The 15,266-nt window shown below is 42.8% G+C and overlaps 1 protein-coding gene across 1 annotated transcript in view; it reads right to left on the bottom strand.

The window, feature by feature from the left end:
- Nucleotides 1-15,266, bottom strand: part of ush2a (Usher syndrome 2A (autosomal recessive, mild)) — a 129,835-nt gene continuing 114,569 nt past the window's right edge. Inside the window, exons 67-86 of the mRNA XM_068741852.1 lie at nt 12,876-12,957; nt 12,625-12,770; nt 12,159-12,494; nt 11,705-12,084; nt 11,212-11,581; nt 10,676-10,957; nt 10,391-10,560; nt 8,907-9,237; nt 4,672-4,878; nt 4,384-4,476; nt 4,016-4,161; nt 3,809-3,927; nt 3,384-3,482; nt 3,132-3,308; nt 2,368-2,451; nt 2,080-2,221; nt 1,830-1,917; nt 1,205-1,273; nt 429-629; nt 1-90 (exon numbers count right to left, since the gene is read on the bottom strand). Of these exons, the coding sequence (XP_068597953.1) occupies nt 1-90; nt 429-629; nt 1,205-1,273; nt 1,830-1,917; nt 2,080-2,221; nt 2,368-2,451; nt 3,132-3,308; nt 3,384-3,482; nt 3,809-3,927; nt 4,016-4,161; nt 4,384-4,476; nt 4,672-4,878; nt 8,907-9,237; nt 10,391-10,560; nt 10,676-10,957; nt 11,212-11,581; nt 11,705-12,084; nt 12,159-12,494; nt 12,625-12,770; nt 12,876-12,957 (3,612 nt within the window). The remainder of the gene's footprint in view (nt 91-428; nt 630-1,204; nt 1,274-1,829; nt 1,918-2,079; nt 2,222-2,367; nt 2,452-3,131; nt 3,309-3,383; nt 3,483-3,808; nt 3,928-4,015; nt 4,162-4,383; nt 4,477-4,671; nt 4,879-8,906; nt 9,238-10,390; nt 10,561-10,675; nt 10,958-11,211; nt 11,582-11,704; nt 12,085-12,158; nt 12,495-12,624; nt 12,771-12,875; nt 12,958-15,266) is intronic.

Consider the following 15,266-nt stretch of genomic DNA (forward strand, 5'->3'; position numbering starts at 1 on the left):
TTAAAGATGAGTGTCAGTGAACATGGTGTGGTCCTTCCTCACAGAACTTAAGGCCTTGATGGCGTCCACGAACTCATCTTCCTCCACATACTGAAAGAGAACACGTGAAATCACAAAGATTTCACTTTCTGTGCTTCTGTATTTTTTGACAGAATATCTTTAACAGGTTAGGTTATGTCTGCTGAGCAAACATCTGAAAAATCCACAAAGATAAGAACATTTTAGGTTAAATAAAACTAACTTCCAAAACTTCTGCTATTTGCAAAAGCCTCTGCTGTCAAGTGGGATCAAGACATTCGCTCATCACTCCCCAACATCAAACAGCAAACATGGGAGAGATGAGGTCAGATCTCCCACCACGACTGCAGGACTGTAATGTCCTCACAGTTTAACATTCAGACTCAATACAGACATACTTCCATCCTCACCAATCCGGAGTCTTGTCCCAGTGTATTCTCCCAGCTTCCTTCCTCCATCACCAGTGACTTCTTGTCAATCAGCTGGCTGACGCTGCGGTGGAGGGAATGATGGGAATAGGCTTGACTGATGTCGGGTTGGCTGGGAACCCTCAGGACGGACATAGGACCGAATTGTGAGCTGCTGCCAATAATCTTTGTGTCTGAGAGACCCTGAAATGTTATTATGAATGAGATGGGAAGATAAATGTAAAAGTGTTTTACATGTTTGGACAGGGACAAATCTTAGGATATCAATAATATACAACACAGCATTATTGTTTGATTTCAAATTTCAAACAGCCAGCAGGGGGCACAACTCAGCAAGGATTGGTTGCTTGGCTCATGCAGATGAAGGGATGGGCAAAATATCCACAAACATCTCTTCATTTTTGTTGACATACTGTATGTGCAGAAATCAACAGCAGCACATCAGACAACCACTCTTCTACTGGAGCTGTGAAACCATCTATAACTTTAGGATGCAGATTTAACGACGTTTTTCTGGCAGATTTATTAACTCTGGCTTCAAAATCGTTACAATAAAATTTAAAGATATCTAAATTTAGAAAGTACACATAAAAATTCAACATTTTAGGATGAACAGAATGAATGACATATCTTAAGAAAACCCTGAAAAGCCAATACATGAAATAAAAAAGTAATCTTATTACACGCTGACACACAAATCATGCTTACACAAACAAAAGAGACGTGCATAAAAAGGTACCTACACAACAACACCATACCTCAGTGTACACAGTGTAGCTTTTAAGAATAATGCTGCTGATCTGTACACAATCTGCTACAGAGTCAAACTGCAGGGGGACAACATAATAAACATTTAGAACTTTGACAATAAATACAGAAAATATCCTTACTATAGGATGATCAGGGAGGAGCATAGAGCTGGAGTGATGTTTAGCGCACAACTCAGGACAGGACCTCTGAAAGAGATCAAGACAGATGGTGAAGAGAGCAGCATTGTAAGGAAGGGAGTTAGAGAGTTTAAAAAGTAGCGCAAGGAAGAATGGCAGGCAGTGGAAAAGAAGAGGAGGTCAAATGTAATTTATAAATATCATGTAGGGTAAACATTAAATGCAGATAAAAGAAAAAGATGATTGTTTGAAACATCAGTCATACACCATGACATTAACATGAATGTACTAATATGCATGTGTCACGTTCACCACTGTTAATGCAAAGAACAATCTCTCACAGAAAGTGAGTCAACTAATGATTTCCAGACACCAAACAGTTGTGAAAGTTCTTGTTGTTTCCTCCTTTGTTCCAAATATTTGTCTGCATTATCTCTGTGTAAACCTGAGAAGCTCTCCAATCCCGCTTGACTTTAAAACATCTTTCTCCACTTACCCGGTACATCTCTCCTCCAGCATTCCTGTCCTTTTGAAGCATGGCCAGCGGAGGGCGCTCTCGAGCTGAAGGATTCTTCCTCAGTGCTCTGAGAAGACGAAACACATTTGTTGTTGTTATTCACATTAAAGTGTGTCTTTGCAGACCATGTACTGTATTTCATGATGCAGTTCATTATTACTATTATTAATTCTTCTCAGATCTATCCAGGACTCGAGCCTCTGACAGAGCTCATGTTGCATTAGAATACCTTTGCAGCACTAAACCCAGCAGTAAGGCCAGCAGGAAAAGACCCAGCAGGACCAACAACAGGATGAACCACAGCTCAGAGTAAACTGGTGATGCAGACATGCTGACACCCTGTTTACCGTTATCCTCTGGCTCTGGAGGACCTGTGGAGAAATAAACTCAATGTCTTCAGCGCTTTTGTTGAATAGAATTTACCATCACGGCAATAAAATGTGACTAAACTGAAATTAGGATGACAATATCAACTTTCATTTAGTTTTATTTGTGTGCGTGTGTGTGTGTGTGTTACCTAGACCTGTCGCGGGGCTGTATCGTATGATGGGTGTGCTGGCACTGCCGCTGTTTGTGGTGCAAGTCACCTGAAATGACAGTGCTAAGAGTAGGGAAACAAAAAAGAACGAAACCATGAAGTTAAAATGAGGCTGCTGACATGCATAATGCAAAATTCAGCTGGCTGGGATGTATTCACACAAAGAATATACACCGATAGTGCTCATTTGAGGGTACACTAATCTCTGCAGTCACATTTTTCCTGAATGCATTTCCCAGTGACACTCAAACTGTCTTTAGCTGATGGCTGCAGCGCCGCTCCGTCATTCTCAAACACGCTCACATTAGCACGCACCCCTCTGTCATATTGCCACAGTCAAATGCCTGGCAGCCCTCATCAACCAAAAAGCCAATCAAATTATTTGAAACTTGATTAGATTTGTAGAGTCAACTAAATATGAAATAGGCTCATGATAATCGTAGCTTATTGCCCATAATTGTTATATAGCTGATGCACCAGTCAGCCAAATCCAATTAATTGAAACAATATTTAGCAGTTTATGTGACAGTGTTAAAGGATTAGTGTGTTAAACTGCCTGTTAATTAAAGTTAGAATTAGTATATATTTTATTTTAGCAATGTTGTTCCCTTTTACTTTCCCATTCCTTTGGAATCTTGTGCTTGTCTAACTGCAGCTGCTGTATTGTTTTTGTATTTGAAACATGTGTGTTAACACCAAGCCGCTCAATGGACGGGTGTGCGTTTGCTTTGTGTGCCTCTCACTTTTCTGTGAGGTGCGTGGAACGTGGAGAAAGCTGTAGAATCCGGTGTAGACTCTCAGCCGGCTCTCAGTGACTCGAAACTCCTTCAGGTAGCCGTTGAGCATAAAGGAGTTTTCCCAGTCCAGCCAGATCACCGTCAGGTTACTGTCCACTGAGAAAGGAGACGCGTACTGGGGGGCTGGAGGGAGACGGGAGGTTTTATTTCTCTCTCTTATACCTGGTTAGCTGGAACGTTTGAGGGATGATTTGTTACCTTCGCTGAGGGTGGCGACAGTAGTCCAGTTGGAGGCGGTGCTGCCCATGTTGTTGAAGCAGGCAGCTCTCAGCTGATAGGTGGAGTACGGACGGAGAGCTGCACACATCATCTCGGTTTATTTAAAGTAAACGCACAAACCGGAGAGCACACAATGCAAGCATCTCATCACGTTTGGTGTCACCCTTTATCTCACTTATCCTTATTTACTAAGCTAACATCTCCTAGACGTGACGCGTGTGTGATTCTTAATAGAGCGGCAGGTTTCATATTGTTAAAGGGTCACACTGCTGGGAATTCTAAGCTGCCAACGAGGGGCTGGTGTATTTATCTGGTCCTAGCGTCATTTTAAATAGAACAGATAGGAGCAAAGCATAGCAACATGTTGGCCAATAATAAGTCTGTTGACATAAAGAGGGATTAACCTGTCACATTGTGACTCCGCCCAGTTCCAAAGTAACAGATTTCTGTTGGTCCTTCAATGCAAGGGAGGGGCACAGGCTGGAGGGGCTGTGGGCAAGTTGATCTGAGATGTAGCTCACAGCTGGAAGCAGAGAGAATCAGAGAGAGGGTGTCCTATCTGAATCTGTTCTGATGACAACAAATAGTTTTCCTTTATGCTTTCAACTTACCTCTCAATGACTCCATTGGGTGCTAGCGGCTCGTCCCATTCCACCTGAACAGAGCGGGATGTCAGGGTGACGGGGTGAGGTGGGGGCTGGTGGGCTGGAGGGGCAGCCTGGGTGTGGAGCTCAGCCGTTGGGCCCCGGCTACAGCACTGCTCAATGTTCACAAGACATGTCATAGATGTAGTGGCAGAAGGAAAACTACACACAATAACAACAACAACAACAATAATAATAAGTCATGTGGTTGGCAGGCCAACAGTGGCACAGTGTCCATCATTTACACACAATGACCAGATTAGAACCAGAATATGAGAATCTCACTTTCAGAGCAACTTGTGCATTGAGCAGTCACTTAAAACCAACATAATTACCTGATGGCAGGTGCAGGCCTCGACTCCTACCCAGTACTGAGTGTACGGACGCAAGCCATACAATGTCTGCCGGCGGGATGTCCCCTCCGAGAGCTAAAGGATAGAGGTAGTACAGGGGTCATTTTTGGTTTTGGGTGCCCATGGAGAAAAATAAACACAAATATTGGATGGGCCAGGAAGGAAGAAGAGGAAATGAGAGAGACAGAGGAGATTAAATTAAGTTAAATTCTAATTAAAACACAGACAAGTTAAACGAATAAGTATTATTGTTAATGCTGTGTACTTTACCAGCGTGTGGCTGTTGTTGTTCAGTGAGAACACTCTGTAAAGGCTGACGATCCCATTGGGCTGGGTTGGAGGACGGATGTCCGCCACCGCCGAGGTGGCTGAAACACTCAGGAAAATAGGTGGGCCCAAACCCTCAGGTGGGGCAGGTCCTGTTCTCCCAGTGGCCCCTGCACTGGCAGAATGACCAGCCGAATTCACTGCCCACACCTGCCAGTCAGAATCACACAGTATGAAATCTTATTCAAATACACCGACTAAAAAAGAGAGATCTTGTGGCACAAAGTGAGAGCAAAGCACATGTTTTCCTCACATTTTAGATTTTATTCAGATGCACTTTATTGACTCTTAATGATGAAAGCTTCTCTTAATTAGTGAGTATCCACCAGACCACCAAAAGGAAAAGTCAATTCACTGGACCATCCATCAAAACTACCAACAGCGGTGAGAGCACAACCTTTTCAACATGCAAACCAACACCAACATATCTGCATGACAATTACTTTTCACCTTCATCAAGGAGTTATTCTCTCTCTCTCTCTCTCTCACACACACACACACACACACACACACACTAATCTTATTTGTGTGCTTGTGTTGGGTATAATTAGAGAGTGTACACAGCACAGGGTCACGCAGGGTGGAGATTTGCATGTGTAAGTCATCTGTAGCCTGTCAGAAGTAGTGCACAAGGCAGATGGATGGGTCTCACTGTTGAATGCATGTGTGTGTGTGTGTGTGTGTGCTCTTTGTGAATTGGTGGGTCTTCTGTGTGTGAATGCGTGCACATGCAATTGTGTTAAGAGTTGAATTAACCTCAATAATAGTCAATTAGGCCATGATCAATCAGAGCGATTGATGTAAGTGACAGCACAGATGGACTGAGAAAGGTTGAGGGAAAAGAAGAATGGAAGATGGTGAGAATGGGAGAGGAGAAAGGGAGGATGGGGGTGGTTGACAAGGTACAAGGAGAGGAAGAATGAACGGTGGAAGAAGCGTGGGACATTTTAAGGTGTGCTGCTTGTAATTCTTTGCTTCCAAGTAAACGCGTTTGGAACGCAGAGATTACGCTGAGATGCGTTTTCTATCTTCACAACTAGAAATAGGACAAAAACCTTTCGTCAAACGCCGAGCTTTTCCTCTTTCACTGACAAACTTTAGCATATATTTTACACCGACTTGATTGCTGCACTAGTAGAAGAATAATGATGACAGATAGTTATGACACTGTCAACAAAAAATACAAATGCTAAACATTTTTATTCATTTAAAAAGTTAAAGACATTTATTTGTATAGAAATATTTGTGATTCAACCTACAGCTTCCTGTCGGACCGACGATCCTGGACTCATCCACCGGCCCATGAAACCTTTGTTGCCCATCCTTCCACCACCAGCAGCTGGTACTATGTAAGAATACATTTATCCTGTTCCAGTACCTTTTACACGTCGTACCCTTTGATACACTGCATTACTGTCAGCTATCTTTCTTGTTGTGTGGTGTGTGAGAAGATGGAATGGCAGGAGTGATGGCAGGAGGGAGGAATAAAGGAAAGAACAGCGGCCTGTGTGGATGGGTGGAGGGATGGAAGTTATGGGTATGTTAGGTAAAGGGCAACCTGCCACCCTCATAAGGAAAAGGTTAAATAGAAGCGTGACTATGAAGGATGTAACCATAATGTGTGTGTGTGTGTCTCTCTCTGTATGTGTGTACAGTAGATATAAGACAACTGCTAATTAAAAAGATGACCAAAAATTAAATACTTTTGTCTGCAAATAAAACAATGCGCATCATCGTAGAGTTATGGAGAATCACTTAATGAGAATTGTTCCTGGTAATACACAGAAGTCAACACGACATGAGGTTTGAGGTGAGTAATTAGGTGTACTGATTGAATATGTATTTAACACTGTAATCAATAATATATAATACATATCAATAATGCAAATATGTCATTAAAAACCCTGACAGAAAAGGACACACAAAGTTATTTATGCAGCTTCTACACAGGAGGACACACAAAGTTATTTATGCAGCTTCTACACAGGATCTGGGAATTAACGTGTTGATTTAAATAACATCAATCACGTTCGCTCCTGCCATTAAGCTAAATTACAACTATAACACTTATAAAGTTCTACCCAGCAACAACCATGCTTCTTCCCCTGGTAGCAACACAGTTACTGCCTCGACGTGATGCGAGGCTTTGGACTTGATGAAGAAGTTTGCATCACATAGAAGAGTGAGAAAAAGTTCAAAACTGAAGCCAGTCCAGATCACCTTGCCTTTGATCTAGTGCTAAGAGGTAGAACTCATCTCCTCATCCTTATATCATCTGCAGACATTTTACTGCTCTCCCTTCTCTCATGTCTTCTCTTCTCCTATTGGGCCGTGATTTGGCTTATTAGACGCAAAATAAAAATATACGCTTGTAGCTGCTGTGGCAGCAAAGGAGCCGCCATGGCAACAAACGACTTCAGGAAGCTACCAGGCAGTATCTCAGTGTTTTTATTGGATGGTCGGGCAGCGGGCTCGATTTGAGCATTCCGATAGGCCAGTAGAGCGACTTGGCGGGTGCATCTACTTGGGGTGAAGGGGCTAAGTTGTGTGAAAGTGGGCAGTAATTAAAACCAAGCATAAAGCTGTCAATAGGAGCTTATGACCCAGTGTAATTAGCCTAATATGATTTCTCTCTCTGCGCTGCGCTGTGGTGTGCTAAACTGAACTGACTTATCGTCCTTGTGTACGTCTCAAACGCAGACGTAAGAGATGAGCCAGATTGGTATAGAGACAGATTAACTAATAGACAGGAAGGTAGAGGCAGACTGAAAGAAAGACGGGCAGACACCGAGAAACAATTCCTTGCGTAAAGTCTGACGGCAAAAAAAATGATGAATTATTTATGAATTATGAAAACTCAAACATATATATATATATATATAATTTATGTGCTGCTCTCTGACACATACATGCACAAACACAAAAAACCCCACAAGTTGTACTGCGTATATGGACTTCCTACACACACAGCTACCTAGTCTCCCAGTTCCCCACTAACAATTCCTCAGGGGACGTGTAGCGGTCACCATTAAAAGGTCTTTCCAATACAAGCTCTGTTACCAAGGGGGCTAACAGTTAATTCGATTGGCTGGCTGGTAATCAGGAAGTGGGGTGCTCTGAAGGCCCAATGATTAATGGCTCTGTTGCCCGACCGTCATCTCCCAAAGCTCCTCCCTCCCTCCCTGCTCCTGTCATAAATTAGGACCCTCGTAAATAAAGACGGCACCACAATCAGGCAAACTCAATCAATTACACAGGTTCTCTGGCCTCAGCTGGGATGTCTGACAGGCAGCAATGCTAATGTTATTGTTGCTTCCAAAGGGCTGTCAATTAATGTAGCAACGCACAGCACAACAGCATGAATATGGACCCCACCATTTAACACCTGTCTGATTACTTGTCTTCTGTGTGTTTGTCTGTGTATATTGGTGAGTATGGATGCCTCTATCTTTTTAAGAATGTGTGTGTGTGTGTGTGTGTGTGTGACTACAGGTGAAGAAAGTTGTAATTAAAAACAAGATCTTCAAACTTAAATACAAGACTAGCAGAAAAGGATGTCTCAATACGTCAGTCTGGACCACGGCAAACAAAAAAACATTCAACAATATGAGAAGATTATTCTGTTTTGTTTATTCAATCAACAAACTGTTCACAATGCGGACACCGAAAAATAAATCACTGCACACATACCAGCACATCTGAAATAATACTATTATCTGTGCAGCTTTGTTTGGACAATATGGATCTCTGTCTTTCTCATAACTTTGGTAGTTTGAATGCCTTCAAACGTTGATGCTCTATCCTTTTATATGCAGAGTCTGGAGGACAAGCTAATATTTCCATTGTAAGATGTACGGATAAGATATTAACATTTGTTTCTACATATGCAGAAACCATTATCACTTGTTGTCATTGATGAATTATTTCTGTTTCTGATTCATGTGATTAAAATGTTTCTATTCTATTTCATTTGTTTTAATGGCACCATACACACAAATGCTGTAACTTGTCAAATGCACCTATCAATCTTATCGAGCTCTGTGACTCCCCTGGAATCTTGTTTTCATTCAAGATGCATCATGATGACTATTGCCATTGTCATAAACAGTCAGACTGGTTTCCATTTTTGGATAACCTGGATACATCTGCAACATTAATTCAAGTGTAGCGTGTCGTACCTGGTACTGGTAGAGAGTATAGGGCTGGAGCGCTTCATCTTTGTAAGTAGTAGAGGCATTCCTGTAGACAAGCACTGCTGCATCACTTTTGTCGGCATCCATAGTTTGGGCGCGCCTGCGGTATACTTCATAATGAAGAATTCTGCCGTTGGGTTGAGCTGGAGGGTACCAGGTGAGCAGGAAGGTCACCTGTAGGCCGCTGTGGCTGTCAGGCTGGAGGTCTAACAGTGGCGCTGGTTGCCCAGCAGGGGGAGCCTCCAGCGTGAGAACCGATGACCAGTCACTGGAGGAACAGCCCAGTGCGGTGCATGCCTCCGTTCTCACTTCATACCTTCACAAATAGAGAGACAGATTTTGTTTCAGAGTCTACGGTGGGAAAGAAACACGGGTTTCTAAAAGCTGTTTTCAGACCAACAATCAATAATGTCAATATTGTTAAAATCATGTTTATCTCAACCAGTTTTCCAATGAGCCTGTTGTTCAATAAATGATATGCTACAGAGGAGTGAGGGGGAGAAAATGAGTGAGAAGGTGATGAAGATGAGTTAAATGGATAGAAGGTCATCAGAGAGAGAGAGGAGGCGATCTTTAGATGATAAGGATGATGAGCTTTTATTATCTCAATCTTATCAGCATACACATTCTCTCTCACACACACACACAAGTACAATGATGCAAACACACACAAAGTCTCTGCTCTACTCTTCTGTCTTTTTGAGAGACAGCATCAGGGCCACTGCTTTGTCTTTTCTTCTTTGTCCCTCTTTATTCATCTGCAAAATGTGTAAATGGTGAACTAAATTATATAAGCCAGGGAGAGAATAATTTTTTGTGTCAGATATTTCAGTTTTATTTAATTTAGTATTGAAATATGGCATATTTAAAAGAAAATTTATATAAAGAAAAAAAATCAAAAATCCAACTTATTTCATTTTTCCTCTCAAATATTGTTTCTTGTTTTTGGTTTCTTTCTATCCAGCCCTTTAAAATAAATACATGTTTGCACAACAACATACAGAGAGGTTCACTTTCAGTTCAATTATTTTAAAATATTATATCCTCTATTTTGTGAAAATGCATGGACCGATTGCTTTTCATGTAAACCGAAGGTAGCTGACTGAATGAGGTGGATCTGAGTGCAGCTCCACTCACACCGTTCCTGGGTTGTGGCGCTTTGTATGCGTTTTTCTTTTTACCAAGAGGTGGCACTCTGTTCCCTTCTATATCTTATCTTTTATTCCTCCCCATATTTTCCTCCATCACAGTATTTATTACACAGGGAAATAGGAAACTGTATTGTTAAGCTTCTTTCTTGGCTATTTTAGGAAGCTCAGTTTGATGAAATTGTAAATTCTACGACCTTCAAGTCTGCAACCAAGGAAATTCAACCAAACAAAATACTAGTTATTTATCCATTTAACACTTAAAATATATCATATATTACCTCCTGCATAACAAGGTGGGAGCTATGTGATGTTGCTGACCTGTGGTAAGCAGTCAGCCCATGCAGAGTGGTGCTTCTGCTGGAGAAGTCACTCTCCTCTGGAGTGAACACAACATTGGTAATGCTGAGCTGGACCGGATCTCTTTGGTACACAGCGTAACTCACAATGTCTCCATTGGGACGGGCTGGAGTACTCCATTCTACTCTCACCTGGAAAAACGGGCAGAATACTAAACTGCAACTCTTGAACAATTTAAATGCAGTGGAAAAACATTAGCACTAATTCAGCGGTTATTGTTATGCAATGAACAGAGAAATGATTCACCCTGCTTGGTCCCAGCGGTGTCAGCGTGGGGAGACCGACACCAGATGGAGCTGAAGGGTGGGTCTTTGCTGTGGTCGCTGGGCTGCGTGCTGCCCCTTCGCTGTTGTTGGCAGTGACTTTGTAGCTGTACTCCACGCTTGGCAAAAGTGCGAAGTCATGGTAATGGGTCTCTGTGCCGACATATATAACTTCACCATCTCTGCGGAGCTCATACCCAGCGATGACGCCATTTGGGTGCTCTGGTGGTCTCCAGCTAACGTCCACCGACTCTGGACCAGTGACCTTCAAATGAACAGACAAACAGTTAAAGAAGATGTAAAACTTCTTAAAAATATGATGAGCAGTTTCCGATCAAATCTAGAATTGCTGCCCCACAGTTTCATATCGGACAGATAAATGTACCGTGCACATTGATGACCTGACAAACATGCCTCTGATCACAGCTGGAATGTCGTATACAAATACAGATTCAAGTATTGCACACCAAAGGTAGCAAATGTTTCACTGGGATTGACGATAAGAAAAAAAAAACACACCTTAAGAGTCGGGGCAGCCAGGCTAGTGGGCGGAGCCTCCGCAGTTACGGTGACAGTTGCGTTGCTGGTGGTGCACCCCCCACTGGTGCACGCTAGAAGGACCAGCTGATATGACGTATGTGGCTGCAGGTCTGTCAAGGCTGTATTAAGGGCTCTCCCCCAATACACTTCCTTGTTGTTCAGTTTCAGCACATATTTAGTCACCCCTCCGTTCTGTGTTGGTGGTTTGCTCCATGAAATGTTTAGACTGTTGGATGTGCTGGTCTCCACCCTGGGAGCTTCCACAGAAGCAGGTGGAGCATCTAGGGTAGTGATGCTAGTATGAGGGCTGGTGATGCATCCCTCAGATGTACAGGCTATGACTGAGTAGCTGCAAAAAAAAAACAATAGTTATTAAGTTAAGTCGTCTTGATAGAAATTGTTCATTTTTGGGGGAGTGTTTCTTTTTTCCAAGAATGCAAAAACGATGAAGCCAGTTAAAAGTAAATGATACCTATATGTTGAAAAAGGCAGGAGGTCTTCATCGAAGTAGCTCAGGATAGTGGAGTCAAAAGTGAAGGAGAAGCTGATATTGTTTCTCTGAATCCTGTAGGACTGAATTACCCCGTTGGGCTCTAAAGGAGCTGTCCAGGACACCAACACCACACTGTGCTGGCCATGAAGGTGGCTCACTCTTGGAGCAACAAGACCACGAGGTGGCGCCTGTCTAGTTGTCACGGTTACCCAGGGGCTGTGGGTGTGTCCAGCGGGGTTGTGAGTACGGACACTAAACTCATACTGTGTCCAGGGACGCAGACCGGTCACTGTGAATGAGAAGGTATCGCCTGGTTGTGGGGATGATTCTGTGAACAAGACCTGTGGAGACAATTTGCTGCATATTTACACAATAAGAGAGAAATCACCGCCTACGTCTTCAGAGATGTGTCTTTAGTTTCACCCACCTTTGTCTTCTCAGTGCTCTCCTCATTACTTCTTCCCCTCCCTTCTTCCTCCAGACCTTTCCCAAGTAAGACATACTCTTCAATTGGTCCATGGGCCTGGGAGGGAGGGCCCCAGGTGAGCAACACACTGTCTGGGCCAATGACAAAAGGAATGGGAGGCGGCTGGGAAGCGGGTGGAGCTGCTGACGTTGTGACAAGCTGAGGCGGGGTGTGTGAGCAGCCTGCCGAGGTACAAGCTTCAAGAGTCAAAGAATACACAGTCCATGGTTCCAAACGACGAAACAGGAAGTTGCGTGATAGTCCGCTGAATTCCAGGTTGCCCTCGTTGTACAAGTTATATACCTGGAGAGGAGGAGACGGAAAGTAGAGAACATCATCCAGTGAAGCAGGAGAGGAAGTGGGGCGAAATAGAACATAATGAGATCTTGTGTCATAAGCTGGTATCTTATGGGTCCATTTGCACATGATTTACCACAATGATTCCATTTGGAGTACTTGGCTGATCCCAGCTCAGCAGCAATGCCCTGCCCTGCTCCCTCTGCTCCACTGTGAAGTTACCAAGTCCAGCTGGAGAATCCTCCAGGGTCCTGATGCCCACCCACGGACTGGACACGCTACCTGAGGGTTGTACAACATGAAACATCAATGGAGTGATCCCATGGTTGTTGCTGACAATATATGTATCTGATATTTTAAATGAGAAACTGATCATGATCGACCGACCTGCATCATTCACAGCCTCCACTTGTAGACTGTAACGACTGTATGGCTGAAGACCATAGACCGTTGCTTCAAATACCGACCCCTGATGAAGAGAGAACATGATAAGATATACGAAACAAATGAAGGAGTGCAAATGTAGAGTAGTTAAAAAAAGGAGGAAAACTATGAGAAGAGGATGAGACAGATAGTTGCAGGGAGGAGGAGATACGGGAGCGAAAAGAAGGATGCCAAATAAATGATTTGGCAGCTTTAAAGGCGGAATGAATAAAAGTGCATGACTGGAAAGGGGAATAGGGAAATGGGTATCTTGCCATAGGAAGAGAAGAGAGCGAGAGAAAAGTTACACAAACAAACCCTGCATAAATAAAAACCGATGCATTACTCACTAAAATGGGGGGATGAATAGGAGTACTGAAACAATGGCAGGCTAAGATGACCTGACATGGGATTTGTGATATCAGTATTTCAACATACAGCCTCTGCCATGGTAAAGTAAGACTAAAGCTTCCAGACTGAGTGTTGATGACCCCCCATCCAACCCCCACCTGCCTGCACGCACGCACACACGCACACCACACACACGTGAGACTACCAGTGACTTTAGGCAGCGGGTCCCAGCCAAAATTCATGGCAGACACAGTGGTTGTGTGTTTGTGTGTGTGAGAAATACAGTACTATACTAATTGATAAGCGACACACTGTTGTTTCAAAAATGGCTGCCATGCAATGACATGGCACTGGACTCCCGGATGCCATTTGTTGTTTTTGGGTGTGAGCTTTAAAGCAGTGATGAGAGTGACGCTTGTGTTAACGCCAGAGGTTGCATCCTTTTCATGTGTCGAGTCTGCAGTTTTGTTTTTTCTTAGAAACTTGTCTGTTCAGCACTACATGTTTTCACATAGTGAGCACATGTAAAAAGATTAGCTGGTAGCCCACTTCAATGCAGCGGCGAGAGGATCAAAACGGCTCCAACCCAAACTGATTCAAATGAAAACCCTGACAAATTACCGTAGCGTGGCACGGAGGATGAACCGTCTGAACGACAACCAAAGTGCTTGTGTTCAATGTTTTCATGTCTGGGAGCCAACATGTTTTTCATCCACAGTAAAATAGGATTAATAAGTCTCTAGACACCGAGGCACAAGCTAAATCCTCTTGCAAATCACAGCACTTCTCAGTAGAGGAAGGGAGGGAGGCATGCAGAGAGAGAGAGAGAGAGAGAGAGAGAGAGAGAGAAAAAGACAGAAAGAAAGAAAGGTAAAATGGGAAGTGAAGTGAGACGTTGTAGGACAGACAATTAGAAAAGATTGAAAATAGTGTTGGAGGTGAGTGAGTTAAGTCCTGATGAAGGGAATAAAAAAGGAAGAAACATGGGGGGGGTGGTAGCGGGATAGCATGATACACAGAGATTGGCTGGATGAGTAAAACATATGGGGGAAAAAATCTAAAGTGAGAAAAAAAAGACAAATGTGGCAAAAGGGAGAGACAGATTAAGTGAGTGGGAACGAGAGATCGCTCTACCTTAAACGCCAGTGAAATATGTGAGGCATGTGGCCTATAAAGCAGTTAACATATGCACATTGTCAATAGCAGCATCTGGCGCTGGCAGCTTTTATAGGAGCATGGAGACTCTGCTACATGCCTCTAGATGGCAATACATTCAAACGCTTTATCACTGAAACACACCACATTAACTGCCTACTAACACACACACACACACACAGTGATCAAACGGTGCAACACTACTTTTCCATTACATTAACAGCTCCCTCAATAACTGTTTCTCTCATGCATACACATGTGCATGAGAGAAACATGTGCACACACACACACACACACACACACACACACATTTTCAGGGTATTTTATAACATATATTAAGGAATGTAAAGACAAACATGGGCAGATGCTGCCAGAGAAATGACGGCATGAATAACAGAGTTAAAGCGAATACTTTAGAGTTTTGACCACTCAGAAGGAAATTAATTTCTTAACTTTATATTTGTTGCGTTTCTCTTTGGTGCGTTTAATGTTAGAGTTAAAAGCTATTTTATAAGTTGTATTTTGGATGCATATAGTCATTTTTATTCCCAATTTGTTTTATCATTATCAATAGCTTTATCATGATTCATAATTCAAATCACCACATCATAAATCATATAAAGCCATGTCGTAATGTAGAATCTTTATTTGGTTGCAGCAAAACCTTTTTTTATAGATCGCATATTATACTCTTTTTCCACAAGGTATCGCAGTTTCCAGACACTTATATGAAATATCTGTGAAGGTTTTTGTCAAAATAGCAAACAGATGCTGCAGGACAGCGTCCCTCTTTTCTGTCTCAAACAGCTCTGTCAGAAAAGCCTCTGAAAACGAAACTGAAACGAATGT

Source organism: Brachionichthys hirsutus, chromosome 1 (genome assembly GCF_040956055.1).
Source record: "Brachionichthys hirsutus isolate HB-005 chromosome 1, CSIRO-AGI_Bhir_v1, whole genome shotgun sequence".
Taxonomy (NCBI): domain Eukaryota; kingdom Metazoa; phylum Chordata; class Actinopteri; order Lophiiformes; family Brachionichthyidae; genus Brachionichthys; species Brachionichthys hirsutus.